This window comes from Herpailurus yagouaroundi, unplaced genomic scaffold (assembly GCF_014898765.1).
Source record: "Herpailurus yagouaroundi ecotype Mexico unplaced genomic scaffold, PumYag 198, whole genome shotgun sequence".
Classification (NCBI taxonomy): Eukaryota; Metazoa; Chordata; class Mammalia; order Carnivora; family Felidae; genus Herpailurus; species Herpailurus yagouaroundi.
This window is the reverse complement of record NW_024412429.1, coordinates 3,357,660-3,380,582: the sequence shown is the minus strand read 5'-3', so window position 1 is coordinate 3,380,582 and position 22,923 is coordinate 3,357,660. Positions and strand designations below refer to the sequence as shown.

The 22,923-nt window shown below is 53.9% G+C and overlaps 1 protein-coding gene across 1 annotated transcript; it reads right to left on the bottom strand.

Annotated features, from left to right (window-relative positions):
- Positions 1-8,083: 8,083 nt before the first annotated feature.
- Positions 8,084-21,854, bottom strand: LOC121013207 (uncharacterized). Its single transcript, XM_040448700.1, has 2 exons — positions 21,113-21,854; positions 8,084-8,539 (listed from the first exon to the last, which is right to left on the bottom strand). Exons 1-2 carry the CDS (start codon positions 21,545-21,547, stop codon positions 8,201-8,203), a joined length of 774 nt encoding a protein of 257 aa, XP_040304634.1. The 5' UTR covers positions 21,548-21,854; the 3' UTR covers positions 8,084-8,200.
- Between the last annotated feature and the right edge of the window lie 1,069 nt (positions 21,855-22,923).

Genomic DNA, 22,923 nt, shown 5'->3' with positions numbered 1-22,923 from the left:
GGGGGGTGGGGGGTGGGGGGTGGGCAGTGGCCGGATCCCAAGGCACAAAAAGGTCTTTCTCAGCTCACGTGCAAACGAGCAAAGTACAAAAAGGCCCACGATGCAAGAGAAAGCCGAAACAAACTCTTATTCTACAGGAACAAGGCACGACAAATAATTACCCTTTGGCCTAGTTTTATTTATTTTTTTTTTTATTAAGAAAATTTTTCTTTAATGTTTATTTTTCAGAGACAATGCGCGAACGGAGGAGGGGCAGAGAGAGAGGGAGACACAGAATCCGCAGCAGGCTCCGGGCTCCGAGCTGCCAGCACAGAGCCCGACGCGGGGCTGGAACTCACCAACCGCGAGATCATGACCCGAGCCAAAGTTGGACGCCCCACGGACTGGGCCACCCAGGCGCCCCTGGCCTGGTTCTAAAAGAAAGTTTCGCGTCCTCCAAAAATCCACAGGGTCTTGTTCCACAGTGTTTCGTCTTCCCTTTCAAAGTTCCAGCCGTACCCGAAACGCCAGAGGCTACCGCTAACAGGGGAAGCGCGGGTCCCGGCCAGCAGGGCCCTCAGACCGGGCGTGGAGAGGGACACCGGCTGGGCTCGGGCGGTGTGCACGGCGAGGGCGTGCTGCGCTTCACTTCTGAACGCAACAGGATTTCAGGCTCAACACCTCTGCCTCTGGCTGTTCTTGGCAAACGGCATACATACATAACAGAGCGAGAAGTCTCCAATATGCTCGGCAGACTTAGACGCCAAGGTGAGGCCATTCCTAAAGAATGTTCGGCTCCCCGTTTCCACCCAATGGTTTCCAGATTGGCGTGCGAGGAGCTGCCTCGTCCAGAGCTGGGTGGGGTGGGGACAGGAGGAGCCAGGGACAGGACAGGACAGCACAGGACAGGGCTGGGAAGAAACGAAAGGTCACGTCCAAGCCCTTGGCTTTTATCTCCGTCTGGAATGATTTGGTGAAGATAGAAGAAAAAGTTTCAGTGTTCCCGCCACAAACATAACGAGCCCTTTATAATGAACCACGTCCTCCTCGTGAAAAATGTTACACAGCATTCTGTGTGGGTGAAGTCAGAGAAACACGCTAACTGGCGAGACGTTGCATTCGTTGGGGGAGATTGGCGATCCGCGGGGCGTCTGTGGAAGGCGGCCTAGAAAGTGGATTCCCTGAAAAAGATTCCATCCAGAGCCTCTAGTTTTTGGGGAAAAGAACATGAAGAGGGTAGTTGAATACTTTGGGCAAGGAAGGCTCAAGCTTGGCTCCCAGGGACGGGCCGGACAGCTCAGGACACGTCCCAGCCTCTCTGCCTGCTGCCCCCTCGGGTGTGCGCCTCCTGGACGAGCGGCCAGGCCCGGAGATGGGCAGAAGCGGCCGGCCCCACACGCTCAGCGGCCAAAGAGCACACCCTGCCCTTCTCCACTTGCACCGTAGTCAGCAGGGGCACATGCCCCCCACGCGCAAAGGCAGGGTAGGGTGTGGCAAGGAAGGGGGGCCCTGAGATGGAAGAGCGACAAGCCCAGCGCCCAGGGCTTCCTGCACATACGAGGAGCTCACTTAGGGATGTGCCGCCCTGGAAGGCCAGGAGAGGAGGGTGGGGAGCAAGAAAGCAGGTGAGACTGACAAGAATCAGTGACGGCCACACGGGAGAAAAATCGAATTGTCAAGGTGAAAAGAGAATTAATAACGGCTGGCCAGCGTACAAAGACCCGAGCAGTGGGCGCCTGGGGGGCGCCGTCAATCAAGCGTCTGACGCTTGGTTTCAGCTCAGGTCATGAACTCACAGTTGGTGAGTTCCGGCAACACGTCGGGCTCTGCGCTGGCAGCGTGGAGCTCGCTTGGGATCGATTCTCTCTCGGTCTCTCTGGCCTCCTCACTCGTGCTCTCTCTCTGTGTGTGTCTCAAAAATAAACATTTCAAAAAATAAGAAGAAAGACCCAACGTGTGCAGGGGGGGGGGTGGCGCAGAGCACCCCTACTGGGGCACGGGGCAAGGGGAAGAGGCCACATCTCAACCCACGGCGGCACGCTGTTTGCAGCGGAGGGAAAGCATTAAGTCCGAGGTCTGCTGACTGCAAACGGGACACAATGCTGAAGCCACACCTAGACGTGTCTTCGTCCAATTTCAGAGCACCGGTGACCAGGACGGGCTGGAGGTCGCAAAAAGATGGGGCAGGGAAGAGCCAGACATGCAGGAAGATGTTTAACAGAAGGCAGCAGGCAGGGGCCCCACGGGCGCAGGTGCACAGTGCCCACAGTTGGGTACTCAGTCCTCATCACGGAGGTGCTCGCGCCCCGGCGCCCCGTGCCCCCACCCCGGGATGAAGACAGAGTCAGGACCCGGGATTCCGGCCCGGCCTCGGGTCCTGGGATGAGATCGCATGACGACTCCCCGCTGGCCAAACGGGGTCCCGTCCTACTTGACCAGGGGGCAACAGCCACCTAGAATGGTCGCATGGAAACGCTGCACGTCCCTTAACGGGAGGCGCACATTGTCACAGCAAGCGAGTGGGGCTGGGTGGCAGGGACACTGCCGGCTTCTCACGGGACTGGAGCTTTACCCACAGACAGTGGCCAGGCCGCCCGCCTCTCCCCTCCCGTGTCTGCTTGGACGGGCCCCCCAAGGCTTGGGAAACTACGAGAAGGGGGTCTGCCACCCTGTGCACCCAGCGCCCCCCAGTTTGCCACCACAGGCTGTGCGGACGTTCCCTGGGCTGGACGGCGAGGCCCGGAATCCACGGCCGAGCGGCCGGAAGAAGTGTGGTCCCAGGGGAGGCACGCCGTCTCGGAGGGAAGCCCAGGGAGCCCGTCGTGAGTTCTCCTTTCCAGAAATCCCCAAAGGTCTCCGTGGCCTCGATGCACGTCTTCTCTGTCCGGGCACGACGTGTGCCGACGAGGCGGTCTGGGGGCAGGGCAGGGGGCACCAGCTCCAGAGGGCAAGCAGCACCCCTGCCTGCACACCACACACCATACAGCACCCCAGGCCCTCTAGTCAGCACGACTGCCGCTCCCAGGGTCTTGCCCTCGAAGCTCCGCACTGGACACCTTACACGCGGGATTTCAAATCCTCACGACCACCCTGTGGCCCAGTATTATTCCGACAACAGCACAGACACACGGACAGACGGGCAGACGGAGGCTCAGGGCGTAAGCGGCCCGAGGCTCGGAAGCTGGCAGCGATGTGCGTGAGGTCTGGGTCCCGGTTCAGCGTTGCCTGGCCACACAAGTCAGGTGGGATGCACGTTCGGACAAATTCGCGGAGCAACGTGCTTTCCCGTGGGCCCTGAGAAAGGATGTGATCGGGTCCGGGGTCCGTCTTTCCAGACTCTAACTGCCTGACACAGAAGATGGGCCTCGCGTGCTCTGTACGTTGGTTAAAGCGTCTGGATGATGCTCGTCACAACTTGAGCTCCCGGATGGGCCATGGGTGATGTCATATCCGGTCCTGCGAGAGCCAGGTCAGGTCAGCTGTCCTGTCTCTGTCCACACTGTCTCTGTCCACGTCTTTAGGCACCCGGATGCAGATGCCAGTGAGGGGCCCCAGGCAAGGACAGTCAAGACCCCGGCCACACTCCCTGGGTGGAGAGAATCTGCCTGCCTGCTTTCAGTCAAGCCTTTGCGCCCTCAACAGAGACACGTGTGACCAGCAAGTTGCCTGTCGACTGCGCCCCACGGTTTATGCGTGTGCTGCACAGTGGCTTTGATGATTGCATGCTGAAATGCGAAACAAGCACGCACGCACACACATCCCTGGGCTGTAACTGCTCTAACGACCTGATCCTAGACATGAGGTCATGCACCAGCAACGATAATTTTTCAGATGTTGACAAAAATGCAACCAACCTTTCCGTCCTCTGAAAGGCAAGTTTTCGAGTAATTGATCAAGAGCTGTGTTGGTGTCCTCCCCCCTCCCCCCTGTCTCCCACCTTCTCACACACACTTTTACACAAGGAAGGACCAACAACGTCTCTAATGGTGACCCAGGGCAGCTGGAAGTCTGAGGCTGTAAAACAGGGCTGTCTTGTTCCCTGTCTGGACAGCACCCGGGACGCCGTCTCGTCCGACGCTCCCGCGGGCCTGGCATGTGCTACCTTCACTTTCTTAGGGGGTGACTTGGTATTCCAAAACTTTTTTTTTAACGTTTGCTTATTTTTGAGACAGAGCGCGAGCACAGGACGGGCAGGGAGAGAGGGAGACACAGAATCCGAAGCGGGCTCCAGGCTCTGAGCCGTCAGCACGGAGCCCGACGCGGGGCTCGACCTCACCAATCGCGAGATCACGGCCTGAGCCGAAGTCGGACGCTTAACCGACTGAGCCCCCCAGGCGCCCCTGGATGTCTTCGTATTTCAAAAGACAACATGAGCGGCACAATTCCTGGTTCAAATCCCAGCTGCGAGCTGCGTGACAGCACAGGTTATTTAAATCTCTGGGTCAAAATTTTCTCAAGTGGGAGGACAAAGTATGGCTCAGAGGCCTGTGGTGGAAAGTTTATTGGAAGCATCAAGCAGAAAAATACACAAATGGCTTTACCACTAAAGAAAAGGGCCCGGAAGGTAAACGACCCAAAGCCTGCTGCTGAGGAGCGTTGGAAACCCACAGGCACACCTGTGACCGGCAGGTGACCGCGTAGATCCCCTCCCCCGGTTTTTTAACGTGGGAACTCCAGGCCTCACTTCCCTGGCCCCTTGGGGCAGGCCTCTCGCCTGGCTGGGCTCTGAGGGCCGGATTCACACACACACACACACACACACACACACACACACACCCAGGTCACAGCGGGTCATCAGGGAAGAGCAGGAACCATACAGCCAAGTGTGTCAGCTACACAGAGTCACCTGGTTTCCCGGCAGGTGAAGACGCACGCACGCAAAGACAGTGACCTCTTGGTTTGAAATCCACGGACGCGGAGACTTCTCTTAGTCAGCTGTCTCACTCTTTTCTCTCTGCTATTGCCAAGAAATTATTCATTTTACCTATAAACCTTCCCTGTAAAATTGAACTCGCTTCCTTGTTCTGAAACCTGCAGGTGCACCTGGGTGGCTCCGCCAGTGAAGCATCAGGTCGTGATCTCGCGGTTCCTGGGATTGAGCCCCACGTCGGGCTCTGTCCTGATAGCACAGAGCCTGCTTGGCATTCTCTCTCTCTCTCTCTCTCTGCCCCTTCCCCTGCTTTCTCTCTCTCTCTAACATAAATAAACTCCTATAAAATAATAAAACATACGGAGAAAATCTGGGCATAATGCATCTAAAATATTCACAACTAAAAAACGTCAAGCCAGCTCTACTGGAGTGACACCAGGATTTACCACGAGACTAGCGGTGACCCCTCCCTCTCGTCACCAAAGACGCACAGCACACTTAGGTGCCAGCCGTGCTGGGCACGAGGGATCCACAACTGTGTAAGACACGGTCCCTATTATCAAGCGGTGCCCAGTTCGGAAGGGGGGCGGCCTTGTACGCAAATAATCACTAGACAGATGTGCGAATGAAATAACAGCTCAAGTATTTCTTCGGCATCTGTTTTGTTCTGGACACGCAGATCCACACACGCAATCAGCAGAGGAATGTCTTAGGAGCGCTGGTAAGACGTAGGAAGGACCGGAAAACAGAGGGAACACTTTGTAAAGGGGAGGCTGTTTTGCGGGAGAGGCAGAGGCGGCGGGACAGAGACGTGGCGCCAGCGCCCGGGGGGTCTGGGACGTGTGACTGGGACGGAGGCCGTCAGCGAGGAGGTGGGGGAGGGGGGCGGACGAAGGACCCGTTTGCCGAACTCGACCCCGGAGACCGGCCACCGCAGGGTTCACAAGGGCACCATACGGACGGCCTTCATTTGAGAACGCCCTGTCTGGCCGTGCAGAGTGCGGACAAGAAGCGGGTGCACCCGGGCTGGGACCCGAGTCTTCCTGGTGAGAGAGGATGAGGGATAGAACTAGGACGGCAGCAGGGGGACGGTGTAAGTGCCCGGAGGACGGAGGTGCCAAGGAGGCAGAACTTACACGATCGTCACGAAGAGGGACGACCCGAGGTTTCCGGGCTGGGCGGCTCGGTGAATGGCGTGGCGGGGGGGTGGGGGGGTGCAGCTGCCCCGGGCAGACACAAGGTGAACTGCGGAGTGCACGGCACCAAGGCGGGTGCAGGTGTAGGGGACCGAACGTGGGAGCATGGCGCTGCGTGGAGCTCTGGAGGCAGCTCCCGCGGGTGTATCAAAACGGACGCGGGGTGGCTCCCTCGTCTGGAGCCCACCTTTCCTCTGGGGTTGCGCCCTCCGTGACATCGCAGAGACACGAGAGGTAGAAGAAAGAGAAACGTCAGGGGCGTTTTCCCTGAGAAACGACGCCTCTGTTTTAATGGTCGGGCCCGGGCTCCAGCTCGGCCCCGGAGAAAGCCCAGCGATCGCGCTCTCTGATCAGCTGGTACGCACTTGTGCACAGGTGAAATGATGAAGGATCCCTGGGTTTCCTTAAATGGGTAAACGGGTGGGTGGCCGTTTTCTCCACAAAGTCTGTCCCCTCCTAGGTGTCACGACAGCATTCCCCGAAATCCTGCTCTGCTCACCTCCCCAATATGTAACGTGTACATGAGTGTCAAACACACCAAGGGGGAATCCGGGCACAGACGCTTAGCGGTCCGGGCACCCAACACGGAAATCCCAGGTCAGAGGACCCTGTGGGAACAGGGAATAGCAGTCACCCAAAAGCTATGGGAAAGTAGCACCGAAAGACCGAAACAAAGTGGGCTGATCTGTGACAATGTCCCTCATCCGACGGAAATGACGGAGAAGGAGCAGCAGACGTCTGCTCTGAAGAAGGCATCGGAGACACACACACAAGGCAAAGATGACTCACCAAGAGGCGTGACAGTCGCGGGGGGATTTACAGGGTGTACGAGCACGAAAGCCAGGCTTCCATAAAACAAATGCACACTCGTATTTTATAAAACATCCAGATCCAAGCCTATCCGGGCACGTGGGATGGAGTCATTCCCAGTGGTGAAGCGTAGGCAGAAAGCTTTATTAACACGCCCAGATGACAGTAAGATCTGTCACATGACCCTCTGCCACGGTGGCCGTTTCCTACCCAAAGACCTGTGCAAAAAATGGGTCAAAGATACCGATAACTTTTTGGCCAAGGAAGAGCAGAATCAGACGCGCCACGCCAAGGTGTCTACCGTGGTGAGGTGTCGTGGCAGACAGGGAGAGAGGGACCGAGTCGCAGGGATTGTCTAGGTCACCTGGCCTGACCAGGTGGCGTGGGAAACCTCAGTCATACCTAATCGGGGGCTTCCTTGTGAACGAGGAGCTTTAAAACGTTTTGAAGCGGGGCGCCTGGGTGGCGCAGTCGGTTAAGCGTCCGACTTCAGCCAGGTCACGATCTCGCGGTCCGTGAGTTCGAGCCCCGCGTCGGGCTCTGGGCTGACGGCTCGGAGCCTGGAGCCTGTTTCCGATTCTGAGTCTCCCTCTCTCTCTGCCCCTCCCCCGTTCATGCTCTGTCTCTCTCTGTCCCAAAAATAAATAAAAACATTGAAAAAAAATTAAAAAAAAAAAATTAAACGTTTTGAAGCAATGGGGCACCTGGGGGGCTCAGTCAGTTGAGCGTCCGACTTCATAATCTCACGGTTCGTGCGTTCAAGCCCCGCGTCGGGCTCTGTGCTGATGGCTCAGAGCCTGGCACCTGCTTTCGATTCTGTGTCTCCCTCTCTCTCTGCCCCACCCTCGCTCAGGCTCTGCCTCTCTGTGTCTCAAAACTAAACGTTAAAGAACATTTTTAAGTGTTTTGAAGCGATTAAAAGATCAAAAGTAAAAACTCATATGAATATATGCATCGGAAGTAGAAAGTCACGTGACAAAAAGTCTACCTCCAACGTCCACTCTCAATGAAACTGTTATCAGAAGCCCTGAGGCAAAGCTGGGGAAGGAGGTGAAGCCCAGGGTGTGAAGGGAGTTTTACGGTCCGTGGGAATCCCGCTCACGGTTGGATACAGGCGTGTGATGTGATCGGGTTTGCATTTAGGAATAATCACCCCGATGAGGTTTCCCTGTCTCTACCCAAAGGCCAGCACCTCAGTCTGTGAGAAAACAAAAGACGCAGCCCCACAGTCTTTATCAGCATTTTTTAGTGACATTCTGGAAGTATCAGGCAGTGCAGTCAGATGAGGAAGATAAAGGCATCACACGTGGGAAGGGAAGCTCAAATCACCATTATTTGTAACTGACTACCTGGGACGCTTGAAAAAATAATCTGAACAACAAATGTAAACGACACAAGAGTCAGCAAGGTAGCGGAGCACAAAATCAGCATGCAAAAACCCTTCGTCCCTCTCCGTCTTTCTCTTCTTCCTTTTCTCATTCCTGAATAATTCAGTCCTCAGGCCGTTAGACGGGGCCAGACAGGCAGCTCGGCCAAGGCCAAGGGCAGCGCTGTGCTGGACTGGATCTTCGAGGTGCAGCCAGGACGTGTGTGGCACGTGTCCCCACGGGGAAGCCAGGGCAGCCGTGAGGGGAGAAAGTTCATCAGCTAGCATGGGTGGAGATACAGCCAGCCGGGTGTCTCGCTATCAGAGAAGACCGTGGGAAAGGAAAAATCGAGAATGCGCCCTGAAACAGTGGTTTGGAACGGAAGTGTTGGTAAGAACTCCCGGTTCTGAATACAGATAAATATAGGAAAGACTACAGATGCGAACGTGTTTATACACGTGTGTATGTCTCAGTCTCTCTACATAGCGAGAGACACAGAAAGAGATCAAGACGTGAGGTGGACGTGTGTGTGCCCAAAGGCACAGAGGTGACCTGGAGGCAGGCTGCGCTAGCCAAATCTAGGGCGACATGAGCTTCAAAATAATAATGGCTGTAATGCATGATGACCTGTAAGAGACCAAGACTTCAAACTCATGTATATCAACAAGTGAATGAGTGGAAACGGAAGGAGTTTGGAAAGGAAAAGAGTATTTGCAGGATCGAAGTACCTTCCCACAATTCCTTACTGCTCAGAATGGAGGGGAGAGGGGATGTGTAACTTTGCGACGGAGAAAACTGGAACACGCTACCCTAAACAAGAGATCGAGCGGTCAAGGTGGACGTCGTCAGTTACAGGGTAAATCTAATTCCGGGGCCACCTGTCAAAACACAGTGAGAGGAACACAGCATGGTTTCTGTGATGTTCCTCCCGGCAGGGCAGAGCCTGGATCTACCTTGAGCACACATCAGAACTAACTCAAACCAAGAGACATTCTGCAAAACACCTTACTCGTTATCTTTAAAAACACCAAGGCAGGGCGCCTGGGTGGCTCAGTCCGTTGAGCGTCTGAGTTCAGCTCAGCTCATGATCTCCTGGTTTGCGAGTTCGAGCCCCACGTCGGGCTCTGTGCTGACAGCTCAGAGCCTGGAGCCTGCTTCCTATTCTGTGTCTCCCTCTCTCCCTGTCCCTCCACCACTCGTGCTCTGTCTGTCTCTCTCAAAAACTAAATAAACATAAAAAAGAAATTTTTAAACACCAAAGCGATAAAAGTCTTTCAAACAGCTCCAGACTGAAGGAGACTAAAGAGAAGACAAATGCACAGGTAGGTCTGGACCTGACCCTTTGCTATTAAGGATATTATTAGAACTGCTGGAAAACGTGAGCGGGGTCTGGAGGTTAGATGGCAATGCGAGACCAATGTTTGGTTCTAGTTTTTGATGGTTGTATCGCATTCGTGTAACAGCCAGCCCTGGTTTGTAGAAAGTGCACACTAAAATGGTCAGGGTGATGGTTCCGGTTAAAGAAAGCCTTTCTACTGTACTTCAACTTTTCTGTAAGTTTGAGATCGTGTCAAGATTTAAAAAGCAGTCTATAGGGGCACCCGGGTGACTCAGTCGGTTAAGCGTCAGACTCTTGATTTCGGCTCAGGTCATGGACTCAGAGTTCCTGCGATCGAGCCCCGAGTTGGGCTCTGTGCTGATAGCGAGGACCCTGCTTGGGATTCTCTCTCTCCATCTCCCTCTGCCCCTGCCCTGCTCTCATGCGCGCACACACACTCTTTCTCTCAAAATAAATAAATAAGCATTGAAAAAACATCCGAAGCGGTTTATAAAAATAGCATTCACCACACACAAGAAACTAGTCTAAAAAAATTAATGGGAAAAATAATTCCATTCATAAGACCATACTTAAGAATAAATTTAGAGGAAACAGGCAGGATCCATATGAAGCAAAGTGGGAAAAACTACTAACCGCCAAAAAAGCAGACATTTTAAATTATATACCTTTTGTGTCTTTCCAATTTTTACAAATTACATTTACTTTTTATTCAACAGCAAATTTTAGGGGCGCCTGGGTGTCTCAGTCGGTTAAGCGTCTGACTTTGGCTCAGGTCATGATTTCACAGTTCGTGGGTTGGAGCCCCACGGGGGGCTCTGTGCTGACAACTCGGAGCCTGGAGCCTGCTTCGGATTCTGTGTGTGTGTCTGTCTCTCTCTGCCCCTCCCCTGGCTCATGCTCGCTCTCTCGCTCTCTCTCTCTCTCTCTCCCTCCCTCAAAAATAAATAGATATTTTAAAAAATTAAAACAAAAAATTTAAAAAATTACAGCAACAAAGATAGCATGTGGACGCAAATATGGCCGGAACAAGAATTTTCAGCGGGCCCGGCTTCAGGGAGGGCTGGTCTGAAAACATCTCTTCTAAACTTTGGATGGCTTCCATGAGACGGCTCACTTAAGGGCTGGTGTTACACATTCTTATCTTCCTGTAAAGACTGAAAATTCCTTAAGGGCTGGGAAAAATGCTCCCCTGGCCACCAGTAGCCAGGGGGTTGGTACTTTGTGCACAGGAGGCATGAGACTGTGTGACAGTGAACTCGTTCCCTTTTCCCTCTCTCGATCCGAACTCACACCCAGATTGTTACTGGGGCCTCATCAGTTAAGAACCAAGTGGGGTGGAAAGGGAGTAAAACACCAGTAATGTACTGCCTCTAAGTTTTAAAAAGAGAGCTAGAAAGTCTCAATCATCAGACCCGGGTTCTGACAACCACGGCTGTTCCACACATTTCCAAAGATTATTTGGCATTAATTTCTGCAGATTGGCGTGTGTGGGCAGCCACAAAGCTTTTCTTTATTTATTTCATTATTTTACCTCTTTACCTATCAAGCCTAGACTAGCCAGATTTCGGCACTTGAGGTGGAAAAGTGAAGAACTGTATGTACCCACTGCATTTAACTTGAAACATTTTAAAGCATAAAATAACAAGTGATCCCTGAAAATGTACCCATGGCGTAAATACTGGGGGCTAAAGTCCAGCCTCCTGGGGTTTGACGGCGTGAAAACCTACGCTCTGTATCAGTGGAAGCCTAAAGGACTCTCACTCGAAAAAAATAAAGAAAAGGTAAATACTCCCCAAGCTCATATAGATTGAGAACCAGATGTGACAAGTTTTCAAGAGCACAGAAATGGTTTTAGAGAGGACAGTGTGCCTTTCGCTCTGCGGTGGACGGTGAAGCTGTTTTTGCTCCTCGGGGAATCGAGGACTCTGGCTCCCGGTGGGGACTGACACCTGCCTGGGGCGGGGGAAGGGTTCACACCGACTGCTCCGATCCGCCCTGGACCTTCTCATCTGTCTTCCTGGTTCCTTTCCTCCTCCGTCTCCCCATGCTGGGTTCCAACGCGTGGGTTCCTGTCTCAGATGTTAACGTAAAGTCATTTGCCGTCTACCTACTCTGTGCCCATCCCTGGAAGAAAAACAGGAATGATGAGTTGATCGGGCTCTTAATATATATTCTTTTCAATCTAGCTGGGGAGCCACGGCCTCACATGGAAACAACCTTCGATGCACAATCTTGGAGCCACCCTGGAAGTGGCTCGGGGCAGGGCTGCCTTGGTCAGCGATGTGACAGACCAGCGGGGGCAGAGGCCTCGTAGATGCCGCCCCGTTAACGCATTCCCAAAGCACAGGGCCCTCCGGGTCACAACCCTTTGTCCAAAGAGACTTGCTTTAATTTACTGTTTTTCACCAAGAGGCCACAACAATTCTGGAGCTGTGGGACCGCTGTCACTAAGAGAGCTGCCAAATATGGTCTAGACCAGCGATTTTGTTCCTTTTTCAACTCCTAGGAAGAAACATATTCTTTTTTTTTTTTTTAATTTTTTTTTTTCAACGTTTATTTATTTTTGGGACAGAGAGAGACAGAGCATGAACGGGGGAGGGGCAGAGAGAGAGGGAGACACAGAATCGGAAACAGGCTCCAGGCTCCGAGCCATCGGCCCAGAGCCCGACGCGGGGCTTGAACTCACGGACCGCGAGATCGTGACCTGGCTGAAGTCGGACGCTCAACCGACTGCGCCACCCAGGCGCCCCGAAACGTATTCTTACAATACACCAAATATACACACAGGCCACTAAATACTACCTGCCCATTCTGCCGGACCCTCTAGCTCTCCTTGTCCTTCCCCTCCCCTCCCTCCCCTCCCCCTCCTCCCCCTCTCCTGCCCTCCCCTTCCTTTTCCTCACTTCCCCATCCCCTTCTGCCCCCCCTCCTCCTCTCCCTTGCCCTCTCCCCATTCCATTGTTTTTACAAATCTGGTTGGGATTCACCAAAAATAGGTTTTGTGACTCCCAAGTAGGTTACTACCCACCACCTGAGAAACACTGGGTGAGGGCAGAGGACAGGCTGATGACGGGGCGGGGAGAAGACCCATCATCGCCAGGAATGCCCGCATGTGTGTGGAATGACTCGGCATTGCTTATTTGCAAACATAGCACCCCGGTTGCCCATGCAAGGTGTTTGTTCTTTGTCGCAATCCCTCCTCTTGGCTATCCGGTCAATTCCCTTCTTCGGTAACACGACAAAATTTCTTGACAAAACTTAAGCATGCTTGCCTATGTATTATCTGCCTCGTAAAGAAGTCATCGAAGCAAAGCAAGTTCTGGTATTTTCTATCACCTCCAGCACACTACTTGATTCGGCCTATTACATTTTTAATTAATTCTCAAATAACGTTATAAAGGGTTACGGCAATTTTGAAGTTGCTTTCCGTGCCGTGTATAGGCCATCACTAGTAATTCGTGCAGAGCAGCTCATCAGTGCACATTTGCAAGGTTTTGTTTCTTCGAGTTGCCCCCCCCCCGCCCCCGTGCGTACACATTTGCCAAGTGATAACTCATTACTCTCCAGCGTGTGCCTCTTCTCTAGAATCTTTCAGGCCAATGGAAGGAAGAAGCGTCTGAACACTATTGAACCGGTCCCCGAGCCACACGGGACGTGGGCGGCGCCTGGGACCCCACCGGAGCTCCAGACTCAGGAGGGGAAGCTGCCACCACTGGGGGAGATGGCCCTGGCCTCACAGAGGAGACAGAAACTCCGAGGGGATCCACGGATGCTTCCAGTTGCCACAGAGAGACACCGAGCGGAGAAAGGAGCCCTCAGAAGAGGAAGCTTCGTAAGCACTCTTGGAAGGTACTTGTCCTCTTAGCGGCAAGGTGCGGTACCCAGAAGGCAGGAATGAGGTGAACGCAGATATTAAGGCCTCCCTGTGCGTCGCTATTGTGAGTTGACAAACCACGGGCTCCTCCATGATCTCCCTGGGTCTCCTTTAGGCCACCCGTGGGGCCGACCTTCATGCCAAAGGAGAGTGTTTGTGCCTGATTCTACTAGAGAACCAAATTAGTGCTGGTGATTTCCTGCTGGGAGAAGGGGCAGGGGTAGGGGTGGCTGTCCTGTTTGATGCACCATCTCGTGTCCTGCCCTCTTAGGGAAAGAGACCCCGCCCATCTCACTGTGCAAGAATGAGGAATTCCATCTCCAGACTAGGTCCTATTTTGGCTGGGCCAGCAGGCTCTCTGCTCTGGGGCGGAGGATCTCACCTGGCCTTGGCCTCGTTATCTGGGGGAGTGGGCGATGCAAGGAGCCAAGTCCAAGACTGTGCGTCCCACCCCTCTCCCCGTGACTGTCCCTCAAGTCCGTGTGCGGTTGCAGAACCTTCCTGAAAACCCCTTGCTCTGTACTTCCTCCTCTTCGGATTTCACCACCTGTACCTGCAAGGAGCCTCAAGGGAGAGCTGAGGACACGGAGTCCGCCTAGGGGCTCCCCTAAAAGTCCTCCTTCGCCTCTTTCTGTAGTACATTCTGTGCATCCTACATCCGCAGAAAAGTTCCATGAAAAAGGGAGTGCAATCATTCATCTACACGTTCATTCAGCAAATATTTCAGAGCACTGAATGTTGCCAGGCTTTATTCTATCTTCTAGAAGCACACTGTAAAAAACAAACAAACAAGCAAACAAACAAAACCTTCTACCTTTATGAAAAACACATCTTCCTAGGGAGAGACAGGCAGGCCATAAAAAAAAAAAAAAGTGAGCAAAATAAGAAAACTTCAGAGAGCATTTTTTCCTAGGACGTAAACATCTCATCGCCCAGTGATGACCCTGACCCTGACCCCAAGGTCATGCCCATTCTCAAGGACCCTGTATGGCCAGCACTTAGCACTGGCCCAGTGCTAAATCCGAAGATGTCTGACAAACAGAATAAAATGGGATAAAACATACAGTAGCAGGAACATTGGATAATCCTTGTTGATTTTCTTTCTTCTGATGAAAGTCTAACCCTATTTTCAACGGCTTAGCACACGCGTGAGGCTGGCCCCAGCGTCACTCTCAGTGACTCCATGAAATCCTGCCATTGGCAGAATTTCAATGCCACTCTGAAATTCCTTTCCATTGCATTTCAGACAACTAAATAGCAGTGACTTCAGAAACCTGACGATCAGACGGAAAATAACAAAAACTGGAGGAAATGGTCAAGAAAAGAGCTTAATATTAAGCAGCGGGTAGGACAGATGACCACACTAACGGTTGACAGAGGACTTTCCTTGGATGTTACAACAAATCACTCTTCCCCCTATTCTCCGGACCTTCATAATGAAGTTACACAACACTTACACTCTAGAAGCCATTGTTGTTTATGCGTGTGAATTACGGCTTTTCTCATTGCACAGCCTCCTTTGTGAGTTACCACTGAGTCCGGAGTCGGTACAATTTGTCCATTTTTTCACACAACCATAACCGAAGTCTTAGAGGTCTGACCCCCACCCCACCCCCCCCCCCCCCCCAGGGTCATCCAATTCAACCTTCCAAAGTTAGGAGGAGGAAACAGACACGTGTCTGTCTCCAGACACAGTGTAATTTCCTCTCTGGCCCAACTGAGCACTGACTCTTGGACTCCACTCTGCACCCTTGAACATCCCTTTCCCTGACTCCCCTCTCTCCTGCATCCTCTGTGGCACCGCCTGCACCACACTGGCCTCTCTGCTGGGAGCCAGAGAAACTAACAGAACTGAAAAGTCGTCTCAACTGTCGCTCTTTGCTATCAAACCTCTGTAAGAATGTTCTTTAACGTCAATTCTTGGTCCAGAGGTCATAACCACTTCTTTTTTACTAATTATTATAAATCACCCTTTAAGAGAGTTCTTCTCATAATAAAACAGTCTCATCAATTATTTTTTAGAAATTGATCTGTTAGGAAAAAATTCATTCCAACTAGTTTTGGGGGTCATGGAGATGCAAGGCAGCTACCAACCTAGATGTTTATTTACCTTCTGAGTTTTAGAGCCACAGAATTGATAATACTCCCCCTGCCTCCAGTTCCAGATGCCCCCCCAAAACCCACGATCCATTAGTGACACAGAGAAGCCACAAAACCCGAATGCCTTTGTGATGTCAAAAAGGTACACAGAGGAAGTAACATGTTCGGTTCAGTCATTAACTCATCAGATGAAGGAATAGCTACCCGTAGATGGTTTCCCGCAGCTCAGGAAGTCTGGGGAGTGTAAAATATGAGTAGACCATAGTCCTGTGCAAACCTGCCCTGCTTCCCCTCTACACAGAGCCCCCCCCCCCCACCCTTCAGGGGACTCTGCCATGGTGGGAATCTGGAAAACTGTGCCAGATGGGGTCTTAACCAATTTCATCAAAAATAGAAACTACTTATTTTTAAAAGGAATGCAATAGTGAACAGTGGACATCATTTTCATCCAAATATCATCCTAAAAGAAAAAAAGAGCAAAAACTAGAAGACGAAACGCTGCAGAACAATGAGGACGCAGACAGGAAGACAGACTCGGGGAGCCTACAGGGCCAGGAAGGTAGACTTCCCACCAGGACAAAGCTGGGCAAACAGGGCCTCCTGCTGTGTCTCAGGGCAGGGTGCCTGATGAAATGTCCTGTGGCCAAACCAGTTTCTAAGCAGACAATAATTCCTCGGAAAGAAACTACCATAAAGAGAATGCAAGAGAGTGGGAAACTAAGAGTATCCGCCCGTGGAATGAGATCAATCAATAAACTTATTCAGTGTTTTCATCAGAGACTCTTCCCGTGCAACCTTCAACACAGCCATCATCTTCACAGCTAACTGAACAATGGGACGTGGTCTTGGACAGAAGTTCAGAGCAACGAAGAAAAGTCCAGGGCGCCTGGGTGGCTCAGTCGGTTAGGCATCGAACTTCAGCTCAGGTCATGATCTCACGGTTCGTGGGTTCGAGCCCCGGGTCGCGCTCTATGCTGACTGCTCAGAGCCTGGAGCCTGCTTCGGATTCTGGGTCTCCCTCTCTCTCTGACCCTCCCCCGTTCATACTCTGTCTCTCTCTGTCTTAAAAATAAATAAACGTTAAAAAAAATTAAAAAAAAAAGAAAAGTACAAGCACAGTAAAACAAAAACTGTGGGCTGGCACTGTCTACCGGCACACCAAACTTCTCTTAGTTGGAAAGACAAAACTTTACAAAGTTAACATCGCATGCAAACATCTTTCATCAGTATAATCCGAACACGTGTTGGACACAGGGCCAGCTGGGATCCACGAGAGGACTATATCCTGACCGTGATTTTACGTGCGTGCGTGCACACACACACACACACACACACGCACGCACGCCAGGCACATGTGCGTGCGAATGCACACGCATGCATGCATGTCAAATAATTTCAATGGGCATGCAAAGAAATGTTCAGCCAACGCTAGGACAACGCACTTCCTTCTCCTGTTTACTCAGCTAAATGAAATAGGATGGCGCGATCACAGGCAGCGAGAAAACCAAAGCCTTCCATGTGCCTTCACCATGGCCCATTTACGACCTTGCCTGCATCCCCATAAGGAATCTCTTTTAGAGACACTATCAAGGGGGCAGGAGCCATTCGAACACAACAACCGGGAAATACCCACACCTCCCAGCCAGGCCTGGGAACCATGTGCACCTGGCATAGACCGGTGAGAGGTAAGGGCAGCAAAAGGCACAATGGATGTTTGTTCCTACATTCAAAGGTCCCACCACACTCTCTCCAGGTAGCCTGCGTGCTTATCAGCTATTTAAAACTTTGGATCAATGCACCCTGCTGACAGATGGTCTTGTAATCCATGCCTACCACTGGAATCTAATTTCCAATCGCCTTCACTTACCACATGCTATATCATATGCTCTCAATGGTTAAAATGAACACACACACTGGCCTTCCGAGTTGTGGAAACTTTTAACAGAAGCCCCTTCTGATAGTCAAGGTCAGCAAGACGGATGTAAATATTTTTCTCTAGTCTTCCGTGTGCACACTGTCAACTTTGGCCAAGAGGTCCAAAGGAAAAGACAAGAATAGCACTGAGTGCGGAGGTGGAGGACATCCAGTTCCTTAACCACGGGGGTGAGGGTCTTTGCACATTTCAGCGCACGCGCATCACGCGTGGCTCACACCCGTTTTCTCCCGGCCTCCCCATCTCCCACTGTCAAGGTGTGCACAGCCATAAACTCTACCATATAGGCAGAAGATATGTTTCCCCCACCTGGGGCGTGTGCCCGGCTACCATTTCCCAAAGAAACGCATTCACAGTAATACAGTAGTTGAATGTTTACACTCTTAATGGTTTCTACAGTTACATACTCGCAGGCAATTATCACGTGGCATTTTTTATTTGCCAAATACAAAGGATACGGTAAAATCATTAGAGATTTTTTAAGCCCTAAAACAAAACCAATCTGTAGAACAGGTCATTCCAAAATTATTATAATCTCGGAGTAATATGGATGCGTTCTGTTCCCGGTCCCGACCTGCAAAATATTCCCAGCAAAGGCATGTAGAAATTATTTGCTGTTAGTACAGGACCTCCACAGCCTACCTTTTTAAATGCTAAAACCATGCGTTTCAACAAAAAAGGACGAGACGCGTCTGTTAAGATACAACTCGTATTTCTTTTACAACTGGAAGACATGTATTCGTCAATTAGTAAAACGCTGTAAAATGCCCCCGTGTTGTTATTTGCCATGATAATGATGTCATTTCCCATGGACGTCACTAGCAGCTTCACCAGAAGAACATGCTATGTATCTTTGAGAGTAACCCTCAGGTCAAACCCGGATGCCGGGTACACAGCTGATGAATTTGTCAGATACCCAAGGTGATACCAAATTATTCTCCTCAAAGACGGAAAACCACCGACCATTCAGATCCAGTCATTTGCCACATTTGCATTTCTTACCAAATGCCAGTTTTCCAGCAAAACGAATGTAAGAAACGTACTGACTTTTGCTCTAAGATCATAACTGAGCAAATAAAGTCAAAACATGGGCAGTCACGAAAATGCAACCCGTTTCCAGGTAAGCGGACAACAATATGCTCTCACCGATTTCTATTAAATCCCAGACGCACTGTCCAGGGATGGCCAACACCCGACCTCTGCTTTAAAATGCACACAAGCCGTGCAAAAGGTTCCCAGTGGGCCCAGAGATTCAGGTCTCGTGCGCAGGAAGGACTTTGGTGACTCTGTGTTTCTTATGACGTCAAGGGAGAAGACACGCCCATGTCTCCCGGTGCTCTGCTCAGACCTGCGCCTGCCGCCGACCAAGACCACAAAGCTGAGTTCTGGAAAGCAAAGCCATCGCTCAAAACAACCCCTCCACCTGCCTCGATTCGGGTCACGCCCCCTGTCCTCTTCCACAGCTTAACCGACAGCAAAACATTTGCACCGAGGTCATCTTTCCTTTGTATTTTAATGACAGCCTAGCCCGGCTTGACTGGCTCCTTTGGGCCTGCTTTCCTCCAAATCCCCGATGCTTTGCTTTCGGTGAAATGAAAGGTGTCTGTTTGGGTTTCTTTCCTGTGGGGACCAGACGCCCAGGTATCACTTTTGTTTCCACAGGAAACTGCCCTCTTCACTTTGTCCTTGCTATTATTCCAGGCAGAGGAGCACCCAACTGCTTTCATCACAACATCTCTCCTCGAAATCACAACACGTCACCCAATTTGCTTCAAACCTCCCCTCCAACTTCAGGAGAAAGCAGAGGGCCTGCCTGTGCAGGGGTGAGGATTCAGCATGACGCAACCCTCAGCCTGCCTGGATTGGAGAAGCATGGAAGAAGTCGACATCCTCCCTGCTGTCCCTCACCGGCCACAGACACTCAGGGACAGCCCTGGCACCCCACCCTCTCAACACAGGTGTCCAACACGAGCAGCCACGCAGCCCATACGTCCACAGGACAGCCGGTCACACCAGCACCCACGACAGCAGGGCAGGCAGAGGACCTGGAAAGGGTCGGCAGCCCCCAACCCACACCTCCCCGGCCTCCTCCTGCTCCTCTCCCCTCCCACCCCACCTTCCCTTGCTCTCCACAGAGCTTCAAGTTCTCCCCAGTCTGGGCCTCCAGCACCGGCTGAATCAGCTCATCCCACCGTACCCCCAATTTCCTCAAGACACCAGTAAAATCCCATATGTGGGGAGAGAAGTCTACTCAAGTTGCCTTGACCCGGAAGGCTGTGCCGGAGAAGCTGGGCTAGAGCGTTCTGCAGAGGATCTCAACTCCTAGAGGCTTCCCGGCCGCCTCCTTCCCTCTCCTCCTCCCCCCTCCCCCTACCTTGCTCCGGGCTGCCTCGGCCCCCAGGCCGGGCACTGGGCTCCTCCTCTGGGCTCGGGGACTCTCCTCCACCTCCTCCACCCTCGAGGGCTTTGCGTTTCTTCGACATCTCTGCCCGGGACTGGGGCTTTGGGGGTTTCTTTCCTCACCCCGGGCCCTCCCCCCTCAGAGAGGAGAGCGAAGGTGGGGTTAGGTGGAGGGGAGCAAGCGCGACGGAAGGGGTGGGGAGTAGAGACCGGGGAGGGAGATGGAGGGCAGGGGAGGCAGGGGAGGCAGGGGAGGCAGGGGAGGCAGGGGAGGCAGGGACTGGCGCACAGATCCCTCCGTTCAGCCGAGCAGCTCCACGTCTAGGGGGCTGTTGGCACCGGCCGGCTCTCTCCTTCCTCCTGCCTCCTCTTCTTTCCACTAGAAGGGTGAGCTGAGGGCGGAGGAGAGCTCAGCACCCAGAGAGGAGAGGCTCCTCGGGGCCCCTCAGCTGATTTCTTCCTAATCTGGGAGGGGGAGGGGGGGTTCCCTGTACTGGGACCCCTGGCCCTGTCCATTCATGAAAGAGCGGGGTGGGGGGTAGGGTGGGAGGGGGGACACTGTTTGTGATATTTGGTGGGGGGTGCTTTCCATGGACTGCAAGGAAAATTGGGTGGAATGAAGAAAATCAAATGCTGCAGGGTGCGATACAGCGATGCCTTCAGGTGCTGGAGGTTCCGAACCCTCCTCCCGATGACATCACATAGGCTTTTGAGAAAGGGACTGGGGGGGGGGGGGGGGGGGGGGGCAGAGGAGAGTGGCAGCAGAGGTGAGGGATGGAGAGAGGAGGAGGGGGATTTGCCCCCATCCAGAACTCCAGGGGGAAGCCAAGAAGGGAGGAAGGAAGGTGCTGGAACCCCAGCAGCTCCTCTTGGCCGCTTCACCCGGCACCTGCCAGGCTGGCATCAGGGGGCTGGAGGGCAGCCTTTGCGGGGAACTTGGAGCTGGAAACTCGGGCCAGGCAGTGGCCCGGAGGCAATCACTCAGCACCCGGAGTTGGCTGCAGTCTCACAGCCTTGAGTCTGGCTTCTACGGACTCGGGCTTCGTCCTCCCCCCTCCCGCGAGCCACTCTCCCCCGGAGCAGCCGTGTTCCCAAACGACACGCTCGCGCCCCATCTCACTGACAAAGAGGATGGACGGAAATGATGGGGGGCGGGGGGGGGGGAGAGTCGGGGAAAAGGTTCGAATGAAGTTTTTCCGGACTCCCAAGGGTTAAATAATAGGTAAAAGCAACTATCAACTTACCCGCCAAAGTGTGCTGAGGCGCGGACCTGGTCTCCGCTTCATTTCAAGTTCGTGCCTTTGAAAAAGGAAGAGGGAAAAGGTGGGGGTGGCGGCGCCAGCCGGCCGGGCGGGAGCGCGGCGGGTCCAGGGCTCCGACGAAAACTGCGCAAACCGAGTTGCCAGGCGAGGCCGGTGGCCCAAGTTCGGGACCTCTCCAAGAACGCTCGCTTCGGCTCCGCCAAGCAGGCATATTCCAAAGGCTTCGGGCACCCCGGCTTTCGCGCCGATCTTCTCAGAAAAGGGGGGGACAACTCTAAACGGGGTGTCACGGTCTTCTTTCCCTCCCTTCCATCTGGGGGTGTCGAGGGAAGCCGCGCTGAGCCCTCCAGGCGCCAAGGAGGACCGGTCCATCTCAGCCCATTCTCTCGGTGCTGCCGCAAGTTTGGACCCACACATCTATGCAGAACAGGAGTGCGAGTGTGCGCGCGTGTGTGTGCGTGTGTGTGTGCGCGCGCGCGTGTGCCAGCCCGTGTGCCGCGCACACTGGGCATCTGGGGGTGCCTGGGCTCTCAGGAACGACTCTCCGCGGCTGCCTGGAACTTGGAGAGTTTTCCTTTAAGCCGGAGCCGCTGCTCGGACACCCCCCGCGTCCAACAGGAGGCGATGACGTCTGTAGCCTCGTTGCCAGACCGTCCCCAGGCTGCCGCTGCCTTCATTGACAGGAGCGGGCGCTCTCCGACGTCAGCAGCCGGACCTTTGGCAAGGCTGCTCCCGCGGAGACGGCTCCCACCCCCGCACCTGCCAGCCCGCCCCCGGGGGGGGGGGGGGTTAATGGAATCAAAGCCACCGGGGAGGGGGCCGGGGAGGCTCTGGGGCTGGGGGGCGGGGGACTCTTTGTCCTGGAGCTCGGGAGTATATAAATAGTGCTGTCTCCAGCCAGACTTGCACCCCTCTTGCACGCCCCCGCAGTGCCCCCCCCCCCCGGCCCCTTGTCACTTTGTATCTGGCTCGCTCGGCCTGGAGGGAGGCGGGGGAGGGGCGAGGAGTGGAGGCAGACGCGGCTTCTCTCCCTCTCCCCATTCATAGATTCGGTGGCTGGCGTGTCAGGGCCGCCCCGGGGCTCAGGGAGTCGCAGTGAATGGACTAATGCCCGCGCGCTCGGGGACCTCCACTCGGCGAGGACGTCGCCTCTGCAGGGGGCGCTGCTCCCACGCGGAGACAACCACCCTCGCCGCGGGGCGGGGGCGGGCGGGGAGGGGGGGAGATCCCAAAGGACCACCCTTCAAAGGCCAGGGGCCCGGCCTGCCCTGCCCCTCCAGCCCCAGGGGCCTTCCTTGCCAATGCAGTGCGAGCACCAAGAGAATGGAGCCAGGCTGGGCCGCGCGGTGAGAGTGGGGGTGCGGGACCCGCCAGGCCTGTGTGCCCCCCGAACTCCCAGACCTTAGCAACAGCCAGGGGAGCGGCCACGTGGCGCAGGGCAGCGGCTGGGGCCGGGGTGTCGCCTCCCTCTGCGCTCCTATGCCAACCCAAACCCGCTCGCCCTCCACCCGGAGCCCCCAGGGGTGCGCGCGCCTGGGTGGGGGTGCGGGGTGGGGGGCGCCCCAAGGGGCGGTTCCGCGGCCAAAACCCCGCTCAAGGGAATCCGTGGGCTTACGCCCCCCACGCGCAGTTGCCGGAGGGGGCCTGATGGCTGGGCCCAGGCCCGCCCAGGGGAGCGCACCCACCCCCACCCCCTCGCTGGGCACCGCCCCGGGCTTCTCACCCAGGAACACCAAAGATTGAGTTCCGAGGCGCCCTGCACACCACAGGAGCCTCACCTGCGCTCGCAAAGG

Coding starts and splice junctions, on each gene's coding strand:
- LOC121013207 (XM_040448700.1), bottom strand. CDS start 21,547: ATGTGTGGGTCCAAACTTGCGGCAGCACCGAGAGAATGGGCTGAGATG. Junction 8,540..21,112: donor GCCTCAGCACACTTTGGCGG/GTAAGTTGATAG, acceptor CTTCTCTGATAG/CGAGACACCCGGCTGGCTGT.